The sequence below is a fragment of the Nuphar pumila genome, chromosome 15 (assembly GCF_984573655.1).
Source record: "Nuphar pumila chromosome 15, dmNupPumi1.hap1.1, whole genome shotgun sequence".
Classification (NCBI taxonomy): Eukaryota; Viridiplantae; Streptophyta; class Magnoliopsida; order Nymphaeales; family Nymphaeaceae; genus Nuphar; species Nuphar pumila.
Window position 1 is genome coordinate 29,999,083 of NC_143263.1, and position 23,888 is coordinate 30,022,970.

The following is a 23,888-nucleotide window of genomic DNA, read 5'->3' on the forward strand; positions in this document are numbered from 1 at the left end:
CTGGGGCATACCATGTAACCAAATACACTTGGGACTCCTTCATTCCTTTGTCTGTATTTCCTGGACCCAATGTATCTTCTGAATATCGAGAATGGTAGCAAACTGTCTGCCCACCTTCTCTTTGTCTTTAAATTTGTCATCAATAAAGATAAAATTTTGTTCTGTTAAAAAGCTTTTTGGGCCAAATTTTATTATTTTATCTTGTTTTATAGCATAAATGGTCACGATTCTCGTGACGACCTCATCCCTATTAATGGGACATTCCTTCTATTCTTCTTCAAATATCTCTTATCATGATGGACAACCTCGCCTAGGTAACAAGATACATTTTCTGTTATCGCAAAAATGGTAACACAATTATCACAAAATTTGTGGTGACCCGATCCTTGGCGATGGGATAACCTGTTTAATTGTCTATCAATTCCTCCATTCTTATTTTTTTCTCAAAAGGTCGTGTTTTCGTTGATACCATGCTAGATTTTATAAAACCAGAGTTTCATCATGCGTGAAGGGTGAAGAACAAAGAGAGAGAAGGAGCTGCAGAGAAAACCAGATTCCTCAATCGATGGAATAGGCTGCTGAACCTTTCATTATATGTTATTACTGATACAAAGATTTTAGGGTACTAAAGTACCCTTTTACAACAGAATACAATAACACATGTGCCATTAATGAAGGAATATAACACATGATCACGGTCACAGGTTTGGACCCTGACCCGTGACCCAAATACATCTTTTCACACTTTTTATATGGGAGAAATTTTTGTGTATTATTAGATATATCAAAAGTTCTATTTTTCGAGGATTTTTCTTATCTGCTTCTTCATTCTTGAACTTAATTGCTTATAATGATGCTGACTGGAGAGGTGTTCCAAATAACCGACACTCAACCACTGGTTTTTGTGTGTTTTTAGGTGACTCATTGATTTAATGAGATTTATTCAGATCAGACCTTAGGTCGAATGAGATTTGTTCAGATCTGATTGAGATTAAGAGGAGAATACGAGGAATGACTTATCTGAAAAGAGCAGATGTCAGGCGTTTTAGATTCGATGAGGATTTGCACTCAAATCTGCTCTGATACCATGCGAAGAAGCCTTTGAATTCGTGTAACCTGCAGAGAAAGATACAATAGGATGTCAGCCAAAGAATGAGAGGACGTCCCTCTTGATTAGAGTTCTCCTGATATTTTCATATGTATAAAAATACTCATGAATATATATAACATGTACAAACACATCTTGATATAACTTGAATGACTAAAATACCCCCTTTTAGTACATGCCTATCTATTCTTAATAGACACATCGTTGAGCATGTGTATCCTGTGTTGAGATAATAGACACTCGGACACACCAGGACACTTCATGGACATAGTCATCATTGTGTCATTAACTTTATCTATTTCTTTTCATGATCTTGTTTACTTATTTTGTATTCACTTGTATTCATTTTCTTTTAAAATTTGTCATCAATTACATTAGATTGCAATTTCAACTTATTTTTATTATTATTTGATGTTTTTAATTTATAGTGACAGAATTGCTATTCAAGAGTTTACATTTGAGACGATAAGCTTAAACCTATCTTGAGAGTCTCTCTTCTTGTAAAGCTGCTTTTAAAGTAGGAAGCTGAGTGTTTCCAAATGCCTTTTGCTGGTATTTTTAATGATCTGTTGAATTGTAATGCAGGCACTATGTTTATCTGGTGTAGCTGTTGCAAGACATGTAAATGGAGTAAAAGAAAGCAGAGCTGACATGATAATATCAGTGAGTGCTTATATGCTTGCCTATGTTATCTAACTGTTTTTCAAGAATAGGTCATTATATCCACAAATTAGTCAAGTGGGTGATTTGATTTGAAGTGGATAAAGATGCCATGACAGTGGCTTTTAAGGGGTGTTTGTGTCATGGTAACACTCTCCCTGCACACAAAAGCACGGAAAGGGTTCCAGTGGAAACCATCCCTCATCGGACTTTGTTTCTGCTGTAAAAGGGGGTGGAACGTGGAAACCTTTGGCTGGTAGGGAGCCTTCCATACAGAAGTTAGTTATTCTCTTTGTGTGTGCCAAACTTCTTTGGTGTGGGCCCCACAGAAAAGCTCTCTTTACCACGGAAAGGGGGCTTTTCTGTGACATGAAAATGCCCCCTCAGGGGATGACAACTTGCAAATGAAGATATGCCAACTTGCAAATGAAGATATGCTAACAAAAGGAATTTTTATTATTAATCATTATGATAGGTTAATCATATACACAAGTCATGTAAAGGATAAGGATTACTTCTATTAGCATCTAAAATTTATTTGTGATTAAAAACTGTAATTAATCTCAGACACGTTGACTTCATACTTTGATTATTTAAATTTATGCAAGTTCGCAAACTTATATAAAAAAAAGTCACACTAAAATGAAACATGTTAATGTGAAAAATGTTGCTTCCGTAATTATCTTGGTGTACAGCTTGAAGACATGTTTCAAGATTTTGGTGTACTGCTTTTGAAAATTTGTGTCATTTCAAAAGTTAACTATTGTGTTGCTTATGACATTTTTACTATCATGGCTGTTGTTTAATCTAGTCAGCTGCAAAAGCATTTGTAACATAATGCCTCACCTCCTTGATTGCCATTAATTTTCTCTCCATCTTTGTTTTTTTCAACAAATTAATATCATTATTTTAATGCAACTATGCCTTCTTTCTCTTATTACCTAGAGAAATGGAAATGGAGTATGCAGAAGTGACTACCATTGACCAAGAAGTCGATATACCATTTTCTATTTTCTTAAGAAATTAGTCCTCACATGTCTTGCTAAAATACAACCGCTTACTTTTTCTATTATTTGCCATGAAGTACAACCACAGAATCCAAGGCACTCGAAACCAAGGTTGCCAAACTAGGAAGCAGAAGCGGGAAACGATACGGGAAGCGGAAGCGAGGCATTTTAAAATTTATACGAAGCGGGAAGTGAAGTTTCAATTTAAAAGCAAAATGTGAATAAAAAATGATGCAATATAGAATTAAACAAGAAACAAATAAAAACTAAAATAAAATTGATCATTCTTATATTTCATGATTTTTCAATAAAAGAGTTAATTTTTTTGTTAAAATCTAACAATGATGGTTACCAATTTAAAGAAAGTACATGGAAAGTGAGTGAAAGCGTGAGAGAAAATACATGAAAAAGATGAAAAGAAACGTGAGAAAAGTATATAGTATGCATAGACCATGTGTATGAGAAGCATAGAAGAAGTGTGGGGAAATCGAGCTTCCCATGAAGTTTCGGAAGCGAGGAGTATCGCGCTTCCGAAGCGAGTTTCCAGGAAGCGAGCTTCCCACCTACTTAAGAAGCTTCCGGTAACTCTGCTCAAAACCCAAACTCAAATACCAACATGCAATACATATGAATGAAAAATGAATACAACAAACACAAGACTTTATGAATATGTATCTTCATTAATAATGAACATTGAAATACATAAGCCAAAAAAAAACATTATACAAAATACTCCACTACACAAAGAGTTACTCATGAACCTAAACTACCCATCACTCTCTCACCCACAATAGGCACCCACACCCCATATATATAGAAAGAAAATAGAGGAAGAGCGAGATTAAAGAGAGGAGAGATAAAGTCATCTCTAGCCATTGGAATAAAAATCTAGCTAACAACTAGTGTAAAGTCAACTTTAGTTAACTTTACAATGAATATATTATATATACATATATATGTATATATATAATATATTATGCTTCCTTAAACTCCGCCTGTGTAGTTATACACTGCCGGTCCCAAGCCCGGATAAAGGAGGAGGGTTGCGGTAGGCCTGTGACAGCCAGCATAAAAACTTTGTCATATCCTATGAAAATGAACCAATATGAGAATTTCGTTGGGGCGTTCCCTACTGAGCGACGCGCTGTACTCTCTAGGCCCGGAGGCAGTGATAAATGTGCAAGGGTTGCTAGGTCGTCGCCCAGAAGCGACGCGTCACACCGGCGCCCGGGTGTGGTGTCAAATAGGCAAGGGTTCCCTCACTTTGTTGGACGGGTGGGGGTAAAGAAGTTAGTCCAAGACCATAAAATTAGGTTAGCCACTTGGAACATAGGGTCTTTAAATGGTAAGTTGGTAGAGTTAGTAGATGTTATGTGTAGGAGAAAGATTGATATTTTATGTCTTCAAGAGACCAAATGGGTAGGTGAGAAAGCTAAAGTGATAGAACCTTGGGGATATAAGATTTGGTATACAGGAATAAATAGGAATAGGAATGGAGTAGGGATTGTTATGAGTCGTCAGTTTATAGATAATGTAGTTGAGGTCCGTAGGAAGGGTGATAGAATTTTACTTATTAAATTAGTATTAGGTACGGATATTATTAATATTATTAGTGTTTATGCACCTCAAGTAGGTTTAGATGATTCCATTAAGCATCAATTTTGGGAAGATTTAGATGGAGTAGTACAAGAGACATCTTATGGAGAAAAGCTTTTCATCGGCGGTGACCTTAATGGACATGTAGGCATTAGTAGGGATGGATTTGAGAATATCCATGGAGGCTATGGTATATGAGAAAGAAATGAAAGTGGAGAAAGGATTTTAGATTTTTGTTTGTCCTATGATATGATCTTAGCAAACACCTGGTTTAGGAAGAGGGAGTCTCACCTAGTAACATTTAAAAGTGGGGTTAATACGAGTCAGATAGATTTTTTCCTACTTAGAAAGAGAGATAGGGGTTGTTGCATCGATTGTAAGGTTATACCAGGAGAAAGTGTAGCTACACAACATAGAGTCTTAATTTTAGATCTTAGAATTAGACAATGCCGCAAAAGGGATAGACATAGGATAGATCCTAGAATTAAGTGGTGGGTACTGAAAGGAGCTAAACAAGGAATGTTTATAGAGCAGGTAGTTAAGGAAGTTGATTGGTGTCTCGAGGAGGATTCAGAATCAATGTGGAATAAGATAGCGGGTGGTATGAGAAAAGTAGCTAAGGAGGTATTGGGTGAGTCTAAAGGCGGTGCACCACTAGGTAAGGATACATCATGGTGGAATGAGGATGTCAAATTAGCTATTAAGGTTAAAAGAGAGTGTTATAGAAATCTAAGTAAGAGTCGTGATAATGAGAATTTGGAGAAGTATATGATAGCAAAGAAGGAAGCTAAAAAAGTTCGAAACGCGAGGGCTAAGGTATATAAGGAGGTTTATGACAAGTTGGATACCAAAGAAGGCGAGAAGGATATTTATAGGCTTGCAAAGATGAGAGATAGGAAATTGAAGGATTTGGGTATGGTTAGATGTATCAAAGATGAAACGCAAAGGGTTTTAGTCAAAGATGAGGAGATTAAGGAGAGATGGAAAGATTATTTTGATAAGCTATTTAATGATAGTCATGCTCAAGATCTTGGAGACTTCTCCATTCCTTTTCATGAGATAAATCGTGACTTCATGCGCAAGATTCAAAAGAAAGAAATTGCAGAGGCTTTGAAGAAAATGAAATCAAGAAGGGCAGTTGGCCCAGATGGTATACCTATCGAGGCTTGGAAATGCTTGGGAGAGAAAGGTTTAGAATGGTTGACAAATCTTTTTAACTTGATTTGGCGAACAAATAAGATGCCTAATGAGTGGAGGAAGAGTACTTTGGTGCCTTTATATAAGAATAAGGGTGATATACAAGATTGCACAAACTATCGTGGTATAAAACTCATGAGTCATACTATGAAACTTTGGGAGAGGGTGATTGAGTCTAGGTTGAGGAAGGTTGTCATGATATCGGAGAATCAATTTGGTTTTATGCCTGGAAGATCAACTATGGAAGCTATACATCTTCTTAAACAAATTATTGAAAGATATAGAGAGAGGAACACAGATTTGCATATGGTTTTTATTGATTTAGAGAAGGCATACGATAGAGTACCTAGGGACGTTCTCTGGTGGACAATGATGAAGAAAGGTGTTTCTCTCAAGTACATTAGTATAATTAAAGATATGTATGAAGGAGTAGTAACCAATGTCCGCACTTGTGGAGGGGTGTCAACCAATTTTCCGATAACGGTTGGGTTACATCAAGGATCTGCTTTAAGCCCTTTCCTATTTGCGATAGTGATGGATGAGCTTACGAGATCAATTCAAGAAAATGTACCGTGGTGTATGTTGTTTGCTGATGATATTGTTTTGATTGATGAGTCTAGAGCTGGGGTTAATGCTAAGTTAGAATTATGGAGACAGACATTGAAAGCTAGAGGTTTTAAGTTGAGTAAGAGTAAGACTGAATATATGGAATGTCGGTTTAGTAAGCAACGAAGTAGTGATGGGAGTGTAGTGAATCTTGGTGAGCAAGATATACCGGTGAATGATTATTTCAAATATTTGGGATCCATCATTCAAAAGTATGGAGAAATTGATGGAGATGTAAATCATAGGATAAAGGTTGGGTGGATGAAATGGAAAAGTGCTACTGGAGTGCTGTGCGATCGTAGAATGCCATTGCGGAGTAAGGGAAAGTTTTATAGGACGACTATTAGACCCGCTTTACTATATGGTACGGAATGTTGGGCTGCCAAGAGACATCATATTCAAAAAATGAGTGTAGCTGAGATGCGGATGCTTAGATGGATGTATGGAAATACAATAAAAGATAAGATTCGGAACGAAGAGATACGTAAGAAGGTAGGTGTTGCACCCATTGAAAATAAGATGCGAGAGAATCGTTTACGGTGGTTTGGACATATTCGGCGAAGGCCTAATGATGCTCCAGTTAGAAGGTTGGAGAAATGGGAAAATTTATTAGTTAAAAGAAGTCGGGGTAGGCCTAGGAAGACTTGGATGGAGATGATAGGAAAGGATATGAATGCTTTGAACCTCACCGAGGACATGACGTTGGATAAAAATGATTGGAGGAAAAGGATTCGTGTGGAAGACCCAAAATGAATTTCTTTTTTGGTTCATATCGCTGACCCCAATTGTTTTGGGATGAAGGCGTAGTTGTTGTTGTTTGTTGTTGTTGTATGCTTCCTTAAAGGATACTCTCGATCTTCAATCATATGCCCTATTATACAAAAGGTATTTAGGATCTTCAATATCATAACTATTTAAGAACCTGTAAATAGAGCTAACAAAACATCCCAACTATACACACACACACACATATATATATATCATAAAATATAAAGATTTCAAAAATAAACTATATCAGTTGTATATTATAGATAGAGGATGGCCAAACACACAAAAAATACAATATATAGAAAATATTTAATAAGATAGTTTAACATTTTCAAAATTATTTTAAAAAATTAATTTTGAAAAATCACTTAATTTTTCAAACACAATAGTCATTGAGAGTCTCACTTCAATAGATAATTTTAAGAAATCACAGTTCTTAATTCATAAGAGAACATAATTGCATATTATCAGAAAGAGAAATGCATGCACAAAATATCTCAAGGATAAACGCATAAATCATTAATTACTTTAAACATTTATGAAAACATGCATTATTCAAAGTCAATACTCGTATATATCTATCACTAAAAGTGCATTAATGCATAAAATATATAAAATATGGATTTTCAAACAACATCAATACCATGAATAAGTAATTCACAAAGGAGTTTAAATCCTTACAAGGAAAAATAAAATATTTATAAACAAAAGATTTTTCAAAACAAATGGCCATATTCAAATGCACAACGAAAATAATGAGGAAATTCAAAAACCCACTTGCAAATCATAACAAGAGAAATGATATTTTGCAATAATGGCAAACATGGTTCAACAACTATATCAATCAATATAGATACAAATTCGATACTTTAATGTCTCAAAGAGATGCAAAGTCTCAAACTGATCATAGCAATTTAAATTTTAATAATAGAAACAATATCTATAAATTCATTCAAAATATAGCAACCTATGCAACCAAGGCATATCATGATGTAAAACACGCAAGACAACCAACATAAAACAAATTTAAAATATCCTCAATCATGCAATAAAAGCATATTTAATGCAAGATGCATGAAAATATTTCAATAATCATTTTTCATACAAGAGCAAATGAGTTTAGAAAAATTATGAAGAGATTTAAAAATCTCACATTAACAATGAATGATATTTGCAAATCTTAACACTGGTTCGACCACCACAAGCAATCACCTCACCGGACCTTCAAACCTTAAAAAACAAGTGTATCAGCAACTAGATGAAGAGTACAATGGGTGCACATAACTCACCACATTGAAGAACAATATCTCTTGTCTACATAAACTAACACTTAAAACTGTATTAGTGACTAGAACAAGCACCACATTGAAAATATCGTCTCTTGTATACATATAATGACACTCAAAATAAGTGTATTAACTACTAGAACAAGAGTATAATCACAATGCCATTTATGAGCTAAACAAACACACAAAAGTGTGAATAAACATCTCTTGTCTACATATAATGACACTCAAAATAAGTGTATCAACTACTAGAACAGGAGTATAATCACAATGCCACTTATGGGGCAAAACAAGCATATAAAAGTGTGAATAAACATTTTTTGTCTACATATAATGACACTTAGATAATAGGCATAATAGGAAGAAATACAAGAGGTAAAAAGAGCTTGTAATGAAAGCAAACGAATGTCACCAAGAAGAATAAGGATATCAATTTTAACAATCTTTTGAAACACCATGGTTTCAAAAATAAATAGCCATCACAGATAAACATAATTATAAGTATCCAACATAATAAAAATAGCCAAATAAAAAAATAGTAATACAACGCACTCGTAGAACCAACGATCAAACAAACATAAGTTAGAGTCAAACTATAAGCCAACAATCTAAACTGACAAAAACTGAGGTGCAGACAACTCACCCCAACAAACATCTATGGTTCAACAAAGCCAACACAACACGTTCATAACCCTTGGGAATCTAGACTGATAAGATAACATGAGGTGCACACATAACTCACCTCAAGAGCTAGCCTTGACCCAATAACAACAAGGCCAGAAAAAATAATGCATTAAACATAATTTATGTGATGGACAAAACAAATGCTACAATAAGACAATAAATATCTCATGAAAATAAATTTTAAATAATGTGAGTTCGAATAATAAATGACTTGAAAAACATTATTTCAAATCAGTTTTAATAAAGATTCTAGGATATGATGTAATCAAATGCAAACAAGGTATCAATATATCATAAATCTTGTTCAAGCAAATGCATCAATATTATATTAATAGGGAATGGCCAAGGAGTTAGCTTACCCTAGATCATAAGTCTATTACGAGACAAAAAAAGTATAAACAAATAGCAGAAGCACAAACACAAAGATTCCAAGCACCACCAATCACTAAGAGGCACAAGAGCTCAATACATAAAAAAATGTGGTAGTTTTTTATAAAAAAAATGCCTAACAATGAGGCATATACACATATATGACTCATTAAGAGCCCATGATGGATGTTTAATGTAAAAGAATGCATTCAAGTTCATGATAATAAGGCATGCTCATGCAATCCAAAATAAGTTGATATAACAATCCCAAAGTCTACTCATGGCGTATACCTAAGAATATAAAGAAAGAGATAATATTCAATCAAATATAAGAATCACTCATTAAACTCAAGTATAAACCATCGAAGATCATACTCAATCAATCATTAATCCTTTGCAAAATAATTTTGCATAATAAGATGGTTTTAAATATAACTTAAAGTCACACATTGATGTCACACAATCATAATAGCGCAATCTCATGAGAGCCTATAAAACATTCATGATATTTTTAAACAATTTATAGCCTCTACGACTCAATGAGTAAATCATTCAAGAGTTTGCTTTGAACTCAAAAATTCATGTAAACACATTCACACAATGATGGAGAGCATACAATATTAAGGAGTACAAGAATATATTCAAAATATCATGCATATCACAAGCTAAAATTCATCAAAACATCATAATATTAAAAAAATCACAAAACAATTGATGTGAATACACTCATTAAGCATCATACAAGAGAGGATATGTCATAAAATTAAGTATTTTGCAAAACATGAAAAACATATAAGATTTTAAGAAACCACTTGCTTTTGCAAAATACACTTATCTATAATCTATTTACGCAAAAGCATATTTCAAGATACAATAATTTTATAAGATCTACTTTCAATGGATTTATGAAAAAACATATTCATTTTTAAATAATTCCATTTTAAACACATATGCCATAACATCACAATGTACATACTGGAATGAGAGATCCTTGAATCCTATGTCACAGGGATTCGGCTGGGTGCGTTGACCGCACCCAGGATTATTTAGGTCCATTTTTTTTTTTGGATTTTTTTTTTTTTTAAAAAAAATTTGCCCTATGAAATGGGCTGCGGAATTTTTTTTTAAAAAAATTCTGCTGACAGCTGCTAACAGCTGTTGCTGCTCCTGTCTTTTCAATCCTTATCCTTCTTTTTCGTAAAGGATTTTCTCTCTCCATAATAAATGATAATGATGGTGGTAGCCTTGCTGATCCTTCTTTTTCGTAAAGGATTTTCTCTCTCCATAATAAATGATAATGATGGTGGTAGCCTTGCTGATCCTTTTTTTTAGTAAAGGATTTTCTCTCTCCATAATAAATGATAATGATGGTGGTAGCCTTGCTGGCTATTAGTATTCACTGTTCTTCTTATGAGATGGGTGCATGCAGGTGTATATAAAATGAAATTTGAAAAAACCCGCATCGGGGGAACCCCTGACCCCCTTATATATATATATTACATTTTACATTTTTGCCCCTGCCACACCCCCGCACCCAGGTTTTTTGGAAGTGCCGAATCCCCGCACCCGCACCCACACCCACACCCGCACCCGCGCCCGCACCCGCACCCGCACCCGCACCCGCACCCGCACCCATGTGACATAGCTTGAATCCAATCCATTTAACAAGTCAGAATTTTTCCTTTGAAGCACGATCACGAACAAGACTTCAAGACCATGATGCCTTCGCTCTGATACCATGTCTAGAAGTGGCACATAATTCAAGGCACTCAAAACCCAAACCCAAATACCAACATTCAATACATATGAATGAAAAATAAATACAACAAACATAAGGCTTTATGAATATATATCTTCATTAATAATGAACATTGAAATATTTACATAAGACAAAAGAAAAACATTATACAAAATACCTCACTACAGCTTAACAGGTAGTTGGCTATTAATAGTTTTCATGGTTTGAGACAACAGAGTGTTTTGCTTTATTAAGGCTATTTGGTACTATTTTAGACTAGTGTACTAGGGGTATATTCAATTTATTTTGTAATTAGGTTATAAAATACTCATGCGAGAACGGACAGTCAGTGGTGTTTTACTCCCTTATTAACGTTCAAAATTAACTAACACCCTTGCTAGAACATGAATGTTGATAGGAGATTCCAATAACCTGCAATTGGCATCTGGCATCCACAGGACTGGGTTTGCAGTTATAAAAAGGAAAAAGGTAGAGCTTATGTATTTTAGAAATTGGAAAAAAAGTAATATTGTATTATTTGTGGCGAATGAAAAGATGATTTTCCTTGTTTTCTCTGTTCTTCACAGATGAACATTCCATGATAGATTGTTAAAAATAGTTAAAAATTCAAATTATTGAAGAATAAAAAGTCAACTTCAGAGTTTCAATACAAATTTCAGAAATTTGCAGATAGGCCCAAAATTACATTTTTCAAAATCTCAAGTATTTCTTTGGTCTTATATTTTTTAAACTTCTATCTTTACATATTGTTGCTTTGTCTCAAAAGTCTGGGAGAAAATCTTTCATAATTTAATTATGAAAAATATTTTTCAGTTATGAGCATATGTCTTAGCACTTGAACAGATAGGGACCTAGGTTTGACTTTTATATAAATTGCTATATTTGGAGTAAAATTAAGGCTTATAACTGGTGAAAATAGGGTGGTATATTACATTCGGATTTGGGTGCCATTTTTGCAAGATTTACTTACTATTGGCCTTGTTGGGTGTTCACCTCCCATTCCTGTTGGCTCTGTTGGGTGGCCATCTCCCCTTCCTGTTGGCCCTATTGAGTAGCCACCTCTCTTTCCTATTAGCCTGTTGGGTGGCTACTTGCCCTTCCTATTGGTCTTGTTGGTGGTCATCACCCACTGCACACCTTTTAACTATCTTTTGGGCAGGGACTCAAGTCTATATATATATATATATATATACCAAGCCTAGCCCTTGTTCTAATCATCTCTCTTAGCAATGAGCTCTCTCCCTCCTAGCTCTCCCCTCTCTCTCTCTCTCTTAGCTTTATGCCCCTCTTCTGTTGACTGTCTTTCTTTTTGGTATAAGAGAGAAGAATGTCTCTTTGTTTATCATTCTTGGTATAGAGGAAGGTCCTGTGTCCATTGGCCCTTCTGTTCTTTTAGTGTATGTTTGATGGCTTGTCCATGGTTGGACAAAATGAACAAAAAGAACGGAACAAAACATAGGTTTTGTTCGTTCCGTAACAACTGTTCCAGGTCCAACGTTTGTTTGGACCGTATTCAAATGCTATGTTCAAAATGTCCATTGTTTGACGACGATGTGCGGACAACTTGGATAGTCAAGGATAATGGGTCGAATTACTTCATTTTGGATCGTATGACCTGATTCGTCCACCATTTTATATGTTTTAACAAGTTTATTATGGTTTTTTGCCAGGATATGGATCCAATTACGAAATTATATCTAAAATCATGAAATTTTGCACCAAATATGGATCTTGAATGGGATTTTTGCCCCGAATATGATTTTTTGCTCCAAGGATCTCAACTTGGATTTTTGCCTTTGACTTTATTCTTTGACTAAAACATAACCAGGCACATAAGGGCTCTTTTAATGGATACAACATATGCTCCATAGTAGATATTGCTCTTCTTTGTTAGATCTACTCAGTATGGTAGTAGGATTCACTCAAGTTAGATTTCTCTCTCTCTCTCTGTCTATATATATATATATATATATATATATATATATATATATATATATATATATATATATATATATATATATATATTGGCAAAGTTTTTTCACCAGAGAACTTAGAATATGTGGCATTCATCATGAAAATCTTGACAAAAGAATTGCAAGAAAACACCACATGATGATATCACAATATTTCAAAAGCCTTTTTTTATCAAAACCCTTTAAAAATAAAATGTCAAAAAACATGATATTTGTGAGATATATATAAATATATAAATGCAATTCAAAAAAAGGAAGGGAAAAGCAGTTTGCAGAAGCAGTTGCTCAAAATTTCATATGGAAATGTATTGGTCAAATACCTACTAGCTGCCATTTGCCAGCGATAGTGTTCTCATGATCCAGTTTTGTTGGTTTGATATCATATTATTTGTGATTTAATGTGTATTTATGTAAATTATGTGAATTAGGCACCATATAGAGACAAATCCTCTCTGACATATTGACGGTCCATTTTGATATGTTTGGTGCGTTCATGAAATGTTCGGTTGCTAGCAATATAGATCACACTCTTGTTGTCACAGCACATGCGTGAAGCTTGTCACTTCAACTCCCATGTCAGCTAGCAGACGTCTGAGCCAAACTACTTCCATTGTCGTGGTGGTCATGGCTTGGTATTCAGCTTTGTTGGACGAAAGAGAGACCTTCTGCAACTTTTTGTACCGTCACGAAATCAGAGACTCACTTAAGAAAACACAAAAAGCAGTGGTTGAGTGCCTGTTATTGGGATCACCTCCCCAGTCAACATTAGTATAAGCAGTTAAATCTAATGAAGTTGAAGCTGACACAAAGAAGCTTCGTGAATGGAAAGACTTTATATATCTAACAATACGCAAAACTGCTCCCATGTGAACAGAAGTGGGAGCGTGTTGAAGCTGGATAGCTGTGTGTACAACGTGTGCTATATCAGGTCTAGTGATAGAAAGATAGGAAAGTACTCTAATAAGCTATCTGTAAGGAGTGGGATCATTAAGAAGTTCTCCAACGTCGATTCTCATTTTGATGTTGACAACTTCTGGAGTGTCCACTTTCTTATCATCTGTAATTCTAAACCTGAAAACAATATCAAAAGCAAATTTAGATTGAGATAACAAATACCCACGAGGGGAATAAGCAACTTCAATTCCTAAGAAATATCTCAATAAACGTAAATCAGTCATTTCAAAATGAGCTTTAAGGAGCTTTTTAATGTTTTCAACTCCCTGTTTGTCATCTTCGGTGATGATCATGTCATTCACATAGAGAATAATAATAATAATCCCTACATCAGAATTCTTCATACCAAACTTTTGGTGCCTGTTTAAGACTGTAAAGGGCCTTTTTTAAATGAAGAGCTTTACCCTTAGGGATACTAATACTAGGTGGAGTTTTCATATAAAATTCTTCAACTAGATTTTCATTGAGAAAAATATTTTTGACATCCATTTGAAATATGGGTCATTTTCTAATAGTGGCTAAGGCTATTAATGTTCTGTAAATTGTCATTCGGGCAACTTGAGCAAAAGTTTCTTCGTAGTCGATGCCATACTCTTTGGCATACCCCTTGACCACTAATCTGGCTTTATACCTTTCAAGAGTTCCATCACTCTTGGTTTTAACTTTGTAAGCCCACTAATATCCTATAGGTTTCTTGTTTAGAAGAATATCTTGAATAGTCCAAGTGTTAGCCTTTTATAATGCTTTCAATTCTGCGTTCATGGCTTCTACCCGCTCTGTATGGTTTTTGGCTTGAGTATAGGATGATGGTTCTACATATGACTGTATTAACGCAATAATTGCCTTATATGTGGGTGATAAACTGCTGGTTTGTGCTTCAGAGTATTTTTCTAATGCACATGGAAGATTGGATTCTCTACGTCTTGAATATTGTAAACTGATGTCCCTATGGGTTTGCTCTTCATTATCAACATTAAGTTCAGAATCAATAGTACCTTGATCATCGTCTAAATCGTATTCATGATCATATTCATTAGATTTCGAAGTCAAATCTATTAAAAAGGAATATTCAGTTACTTCCTTGGGCTTTTCAAACTCAAAAAAACATTTCTTTTCCAAGAATGATACATTTCTTGATACATATAATTTTTCATTTTGAAAATCAAAACACCTATAGCCTTTTTTATTGTCTGCATAACCTAAGAAGGCACAAGGTATGACACAGGAGGAGAGTTTATCACTTTTGTTGGTGAAAACAAAATATTTGCATCCAAAGACCCTTAATCTTAGAGTAATCAGAAGATAACAAGTTTCTCAGTCGAAGTTATATTTTTCAAAGAAGATGGCATTCGATTAATGAGATATGTAGCAGTTAGGGCAGCTACTGCCCAAAAGCCTTTTGGAACTTGATTTGCTATTAATAAAGTTTTAGTGGTTTCCATAATGTGTCGATGTTTTCGTTTGGCCAGGTCGTTTTGTTGTGGTGTGTGTGGACAAGATCTTTGATGTGTGATGTCATGCAAATTGAGATAGTCTTTAAATTCTTTGAATATAAATTTTTCCCCTGAATCAATGCGAAAAATGAAAATAGCATTTTTAAATTTATTTTTAGCCATTTTGTGAAATGTTTAAAAATGTGAAAAAACCTCAGATTTATGCTTAAGGAATTAAGGAAGTAAATCCAAGTATGCCTAGAAAATCATTGACAAAAATTACATAATATGCATACCCCCCTTTTGATATGACCGGTGCAAGATCCCAAACATCCGAATGTATTAACTCAAGTGGTCTAGAAGAAACAAAAGTTCTATCATGAAATGATAATCTTTTCATTTTATCAAGAATACAATCTTTACAAGTAAATTTTTCAGAATTATAAAATTTTCCTAAACTTTAAAATATTGGATTTTAGACATATGAGGATGGCTAAGTCTTTTGTGCCATAGATCCAACTTTAATTTTTGAACATTATAACAAAAAGCATTCTTGGGCAAATCCAAAAAATTCATACAATAGAGTCATTCTCTATGGCCTTCCTCAATCAGCTTCCCTGACTGACGATCTTATACCCAACAACCATGAGAAGAGAAGGATATATTACACTCATAGTCAGATATTTGAGAAACAAATAAAAGATTTAAATTTAGTTTAGAAATATATCTAACTTCTGAAATAAATAATTTTTTGGATTTATGAAGTTTTTTAAAATTTTCTATTCCTTTTATTTCAAGAGATGTACCATCAGTTGTGAAAACTTTTGACACACTTGAGTTATTGTTAAGACATTCGGATAAACTATTGATATTTTGGGTCGTATAAAAAGAAACACCAGAGTCAAGGAGCCAAGAAAAGTTACCAAGATCAGAGAAGGATGAAACAACTGCTCGAGTTGAGGCTTCTGTTGAAAATGATGCTCCTTTGAGAAGAGGTTAAAGGATCTCCATTAATTGAGCCATAAATACATGTGCGTTTTGGTTGATTTGATCTTTTGATTCCTAACCAACAGATGCAACTTTCTTTTCTTCTCTTCTCTTTAACTTAGGGCATTGAGGCATATAATGTCTTGGCTCATGACAATGGTGGCAAATGACTTTTCTTTTGTCAAAATCACCATTTTGTCTACCAAAGTGATGCGACCTATAAGTGCGTACATAATTTTTCGGTCTAGATACAGCTAGAACAAAATCATCTTCATGCTTTGGAGTATTTTTCCTAAGTTTATTTTCCTCCATAGTTAGTTCCTCTATATTGTCAATGATAGAAGGAACCTTTCCTCGATGTAAAAGAGTTGATTTGGTCTATTCAAATTCCGGCCTTAAACCATCTATAAACTGATAAAAGTGTTCCATATCGAGTTGTTTTGGCGAAGCTCGATATCTTTGAGACAATGCCATTTTGGCTCAAGAAGAGCAAACTCTTCCCAAAGCTCAGATAACTCATTATAATATTCCCTAATACTTTTGTATTTTTGAGTCATGGTCCGAACTTTTTCTTTCAAATTGCACACATGTGCAATATCTTTAAGGGAATACATATTTCTAAGGTATTCTCAAGCTTTATCAGCGTGCTCAAATTTGATTAGATTAGAGCATTTCTTGATGTCAACGCTATTAATTAGTCATGACATAATTTTGGCATGCCCTATCTTTCACTCTTTCAATTTTTTCTCATAGGTCGCCAAAGCTTTATTCTTATCTCCTTCTGTGAGAGGTACTTCTTTCTCATTCTCAATTTTTGTGAGAGTTAGTTTTGGTCACGAATCAGAACCATTTACTATACCCTACGACCCTTTTCCCCAAATGTGGTGCTTCATGATTGAAGCCCACATCACATAGTTGGTGTCATTTAATTTCATCTGCATGATGGTGACTTTATCATTGTCATCCATCTTTTACAAGGGTGAAAAACAGAAAAAAAGAAAAAAAGAGAGATAGACAAGAATTTGCGTAGTCAATCTTTCCTCCAAACACCTTCCTTCTTCAAAAAAGTCACTTGAATCACGAAGAAGAGGATGCATCACCTTTTGCTAAGGAGGCACGAAAAACGAGGTAGAAATTCTCTAAGATCTAGAAACTTCGAAGCTCTGATACCATGTAAGGAAATGGCAATCTTCCACAAAAGCACAAAAGCTCACAATAGGTGTCTATTGGAGACACTACAAGCACAACTCATGAAAGAGTATAAATGGAAGAATACAAGATAAAATAATAAACTTTTATTTCTTATGAAAATGCTTAAGAAACATTGAATTACAATGGAGAAGGGATCACCCCTATTTATACAAGATAAAAAAAGAGGGAGAAGAGCTCTTCTCAAGTGTCGTTGGATTAGGTCCAACGACTATATTCTTAGTCAAGATCTAATTAGATCTTGACTAGATATAGATTCTAGTTCAAAATGAACTAGATAAAAAGAAAGGAATAAAAGAATAAAGAACAATAAAATAAAAAATATAAATAAATATTATATTATATATATTACACTTTTTATATTTTTAACAGTGTGGCAGTTTGTTTCTTCATCATCACTATCATTTTTTTGTGCAAGTCTATTGTCGACAAAAATCTTCTTCCACAATGAAAACTTTCTTTTTTCATTTTTGTCAAGGTCTTTTATGTTCATCCACCATAGTTCTGTCATAGATTTACTGCTTCACAATTTGTCCTACATCCTTGGATGCTCTAGGCTTTTGGTTGACATGCTTTGGTAGGAGTTTCCCTCTGGCCATACATTTGGCTGTTCATCACATTTGTCTACTCTAGCATGAATTTGTTGGAGTTCATGCCCCCAATGAAGTGGTCAGACTAGCACTCTTATGGCAATTGATTGTATTGGATATATACTATCTCACTCTAGCATTTGCATAAGGCCATTCTCTTCTTTATGTTAAAGAGGATGACTTTAGGACTTTAAACTAAAAATGAAATAATTTATGATATAAATTTTACACTGCTGTTTTATTGTGGATATAATGTGTTATATTGCAATGGCTAGGCTTGGAAGGGGTGCCGTTTGCTATGGAAGAAATCCATCATGCACATATTTCTTGTAATGAAATGAGCTAAACCCAAGGACGTCGCTTATGGACAAACAAGAAGACACTTCAATCAAGTAGAATACTTGATTGAATAATACAAACCACCCACACAAGGGTCAAAATATAAATATTATTGAGTGGAGAAACTCTCCAAGAGATAACAATTACAATGGCCTTCAAGGCCTTTGGACAGCTAGTTGGAGCTGTCCCTGTTAGAAAGTGACTTTGAATATTTTAGGTTCGATAATGAACCCATACACATGCACATTAAGTGCGAATATACCCACTTAAGGGAACAACACAAGCACATCAAGTGCTAATACATAAACCCATAAAAAGGGATAAATATGACTTAAAGTCATAAGTTGAATATCATTGAAGAAATAGGAAAAAGAGGGTAAAAACCCTATACAATGGAGCACTAGCTCCTCAAGGAGTAAGGAAATACAAGGGAGAGACCCCTATTTATAACACAAGAGAGGAGCCACAAAGGGGGCTCCCCAACGACTCTTTGGGGAGCCTCCCTAGGTGGCGCAAACCCAAAAAAGGAGAAAAAAAAGGAAAAATAAAATTAAATTACAAACATATTCCGAATAAAATATGCGTAAAACTGTGAAATGTCTAAACTACCCCTATGCCTATAAATAGAGAAATATATATTTTATATATATAATTAGGATAATACATATGCATATATACAATATATGAATATGTATTATCCTTTATATATATAAAATATATATAATATTACAAAGGTTGAATGATACATTTTAACACCCCCCCTCAAACTTTGCGTGGGGGAACGAAAAGATTGAAGAAAGCAAGAGGAAGAATCTCAAGGCTTCAAGAGCCTTCAGTCCGAATGCCATTGAAAATGGAAATGTCTTCCTCCAACGTCTTTAACGATGAGCACCTTCCATGATCTATCCAAGGTACTTCCTTTTCCACTTATCTTCAAGATCCTGTGGAACAACAACAGAGAACAAGTAAAAAATATCTTTGCACTTTACTCAAATGAAACATTCCTAACAATGTGCAAAATTATATTTATGCAAGATCACATGATAAAATAATTACTTTAGCATGAGGAAAATTTAGAAAAATCAAGATTTCAAAAACATATATCATGTTAAATGGTGAGTGAAAGCAAATTATGCAGAAATGAATTGCAAGAATGCATAATGCATTCATAAGGTCCAACATTGGACAAACATAACCCCATAATGGGGAATAACACAATGGTCCCCTAAGGGACACCACAGTAAGCCTACGAAGAGACATAAGTTACATATGCTTTATTGAATGAGATCCTAAAAGGCCATAAAGAGCATATGCATATATTATCATGAAATGAATTAATACTTAAAGGAATCATTAATGAACATGCTTCAAACTTGTAATGAAGTGCCAAACAAGAGAAACGAAGTCTTCAAGCATACTTTAGACAAAATAAACACAAGAGTTCACAAGGTTTTAAATCCATTTACGAGGCAAAACGAAGAGTGTTATTTGAGTAGAGAATGTTACCCATTTAAGAAAATCTCACTCAATTGACAAAAAACACATTTTGCATACAAAAGTGGCCAAAAAACCATAAGCACTTAATATATAGATTAAATGCCAAAAAATCAACTTGATTTTAAAATATGCATATCAAAAATATAATTCACTTGAATATCTTAAATCACAAGTCATGAATGAAATTTTGCAAATTTCAACAATAGTTCATCCATTACAAACAACTACCTCATTAGTCCTCCAAAACCCATAAATCAAGTGTATAAGTTACTAGATCAAGAATATAAATATAATGTCATTAAAGGCCAAAGACACACACAAAGGTGTGCAAAAGAATCTCTTGTCTACATATAATAATACTTGAAATGAGTGCATCTACGACAAGAACAAGATAATACACGCCAACATGGACCAAAAGCATCTCTTGTCTACGTAAAAATACACTCAAAACCAAGTATGTTCAGCTACTAGAACAAGAGTAACAAGGCAACCATGGGCTAAAACACAATACATCTCTTGTCTACATAAGATGACACTTGAAATGAGTGAAATAAGCCAACCATGGGCATACATCTCAGCGACTAGAACAAGGACATAAACGCCAACATGGACTAAAATCACACACCATGGTGTGAATCAACGTGCCTTGTCTACATAAAATAACACTCAAGACAAGTGTGTTCAGCTACTAGACCAAGAGAGCAAAAGCCAACAAAGGGCTACCAACACACGAAGGTGTAATAAAATTCTTGTCTACATATGATGACACTTAGATAAGGGGCATAAAAGGAGAAGACTTTTGAGGCAATAAAACTTGTAATGACAAACATATAAATAAAACCTCGAAACAATATTCTTCAAAAAAAGAATACCCATAACAATATCATTTTGAAATAAAATGTGTGAGTATACCATGTGAAAGTATCTTCAACAAGATACTTTAGTCGATAACGCAATAACCTTGAGAATAAATGTGTGAACATACACACTCAAGAACACTTGTGCACAACAAGCACAACACACGGAATCACAAATGTGCAAATGCACTCATAAGATTCATAAACAACTAAAAAGGTTGGGCTATAATCCCAAAAAATTGATTTTAATATACCTTAAAACATTTAAGGTTTTAAACATCATATATCCATCACATTTATATATAAATAAGAGCATCTATAAGATCAATGACCAACATTAAACTAGTGACACACTCATATACCAAATCATTCTAGAGTCTCAAGGTGCCCATAACTCACCTCAACCACCATCTATAATATGGTAAGTGGACAAACTAAAATGACATAACAATGAGCGACACTCATAATTAGAGATCATATACCAAATCATTCTAGAGTCCTAAGGTGCCCATAACTCACCTCAATTACCATCTATAATATGGCAAGTGGACAATCTAGAATGATATAACACGAGGTCCCATAACTCACCTCAACAAACATCTCTAATAAAACAATAATAAGGCCAAACAAGTGATGCATTAAATAACATGTGATGGACAAATATAAATGCCATAAAAAGGCAATAAACACTTTAGGAATCATTTTTCAAAGAAAAGAGGACCGATTAAAAATTGAATCAAAGGTCCAATATAATTAATCACAATAAAATGTTTTATAACAACAATTTTGCATAAACACGAATTATGCTTAATCTTCAAACGAAGTCATTTATACAAAAAAGGGACTTATTATGCAACTAACACAATTATGAAATATTAAGCAACATCATGCATAAGAATCCATTTGGAATAATCAAAAAGTCAAAAACAAGCCTCAACTATGATAGATATAAAGTGCAATTAAATGCATACCAAATGATAATAGATGCACTTTTATGCAATGCAAGATTTTTAAATGACAATAATCTTGAATGAGCAAATAACAAACTTAGGCCAATATAGGCATTCATAAAAATGGTGAAGTTTGAAAATCTTATGAAATCCACTATTGTAACTTAAAAAATGATGCTCACAACCAATCTCAAAAGATCCACAAAGGGTTACAAGTATTAATGAATCTTTGAAGGATATTATGCAAGGGAAAAGATACTCACTAACAATCTTCTCACAACAACCATAAAATCTTCATAAAAGAGCATATACTCACAAGAAGATTATAAGGACCAAAAGGCTCCTTAAAGAGAGCTCAAAACACACAAAATTCCTAAAGAAGGGGGAAACTCCACTAAAGTGAGAGAAATCCCAACAAAGAAGAATAATAGATTTGTTAAAAAAAACCTTATGATAAAGTAAGATTGTACTATGGCATAAATCTATAAAATTAAACATTTATTGAGGAAAAATTCAAAAAAGCTCTTAAGTTTTATAAAAAAACATGACTTAATTCAACCGGAATTATATATATATATAAAAAACTTTCTTAATTAAATGTTGCTCATATAAAAAGGACACATTAGGTAAGTAAATCAAAACTTATTAAGGAATTTTTCATATATGCCAAGCATTTTTCGAAAAACCACATCTCACAAACATTTTAATCTTAACATACCTTTCTTTAAAGACTTACCATATATAAAAGGTATTCTTATAAACAAAGATAGGTTTAAAATATAAATTCAAGGCTCCAATGGTCATAAATCTTTACCGACCCATTAAGTTTTGAGCAATCATATATCTAATTTTTCGCCAAACAAGTTATCATTTTAAAATTTTTCAAAGAAAAACATACGAAAAAGTATGTATATGAAAATGATTCAATAGAGTATCAAGTAACTCAAATTTTTATAAAAAGACATAATGACAAAGAGTACACATAAAAAAGAACATATTAAATTCTTCATACAATACTTAAGGAAATAGAATGCATACCGAATAACTTTTAGAAAAGAGAGAGAAATGAATACTTCACCATTTTTCTTTAAAACTTTCTTGAATACCACGCTTCCCGATGCACCAAAGAGCAACTCGATCTCAACCTTGCTCTGATACCATGTTAGAAAGTGACTTCGAATATTTTAGGTTCGATAATGAACCCATACACATTAAGTGCGAATATACCCACTTAAGGGAACAACACAAGCACATCAAGTGCTAATACATAAACCCATAAAAAGGGATAAATATGACTTAAAGTCATAAGTTGAATATCATTGAAGAAATAGGAAGAAAAGGGTAAAAACCCTATACAATGGAGCACTAGCTCCTCAAGGAGTAAGGAAATACAAGGGGGAGACCCCTATTTATAACACAAGAGAGGAGCCACAAAGGGGGCTCCCAAAGGAGTCGTTGGGAGCCCCCAACGGTCACATTTGTGACCGTTGGGGGCTCCCCAACGACTCTTTGGGGAGCCTCTCTAGGTGGCGCAAACCCAAAAAAGGAGAAAAATAAAAAAGAAAAAATAAAATAAAATTACAAACATATTCCGAATGGAATATGCGTAAAACTGTGAAATGTCTAAACTACCCCTATGCCTATAAATAGAGAAATATATATTTTATATATATAATTAGGATAATACATATGCATATATACAATATATGAATATGTATTATCCTTTATATATATAAAATATATATAATATTACAAAGGTTGAATGATACATTTTAACAGTCCCATCACTGAAAAAGCTGAATCTTCAGCTGAAAAAGCAGAAAATAAAAAAACAAAAAAGAACAAAAGGTTAGTCAGCCCCTAATGGGCTGATGCCTATTACAGGAAATGACCAAAATACCCCTGATGGGTATTTTGGTTTACACAAAGATATATATATATATATATATATCTTAACATTTCTCTCTTTTCTTTTGATAGGCAAGCTAGGGAATAATCCTGTGGGATTTGGATCCGAGACTCCTTGGTTTTGATTGTGCGACCTAACCATCCAGCTATC

General features: G+C 33.9%; 1 protein-coding gene across 2 annotated transcripts in view; it reads left to right on the forward strand.

Annotated features, from left to right (window-relative positions):
- The window catches only part of LOC149814982 (DNA repair protein RadA-like protein), a 142,837-nt gene that overhangs the window by 80,120 nt on the left and 38,829 nt on the right, over positions 1-23,888 (forward strand). For both annotated transcript variants that reach the window (XM_089989726.1, XM_089989727.1), the window contains exon 11: positions 1,694-1,771. In XM_089989726.1, coding sequence (XP_089845852.1) covers positions 1,694-1,771 — 78 coding nt within the window. The remainder of the gene's footprint in view (positions 1-1,693; positions 1,772-23,888) is intronic.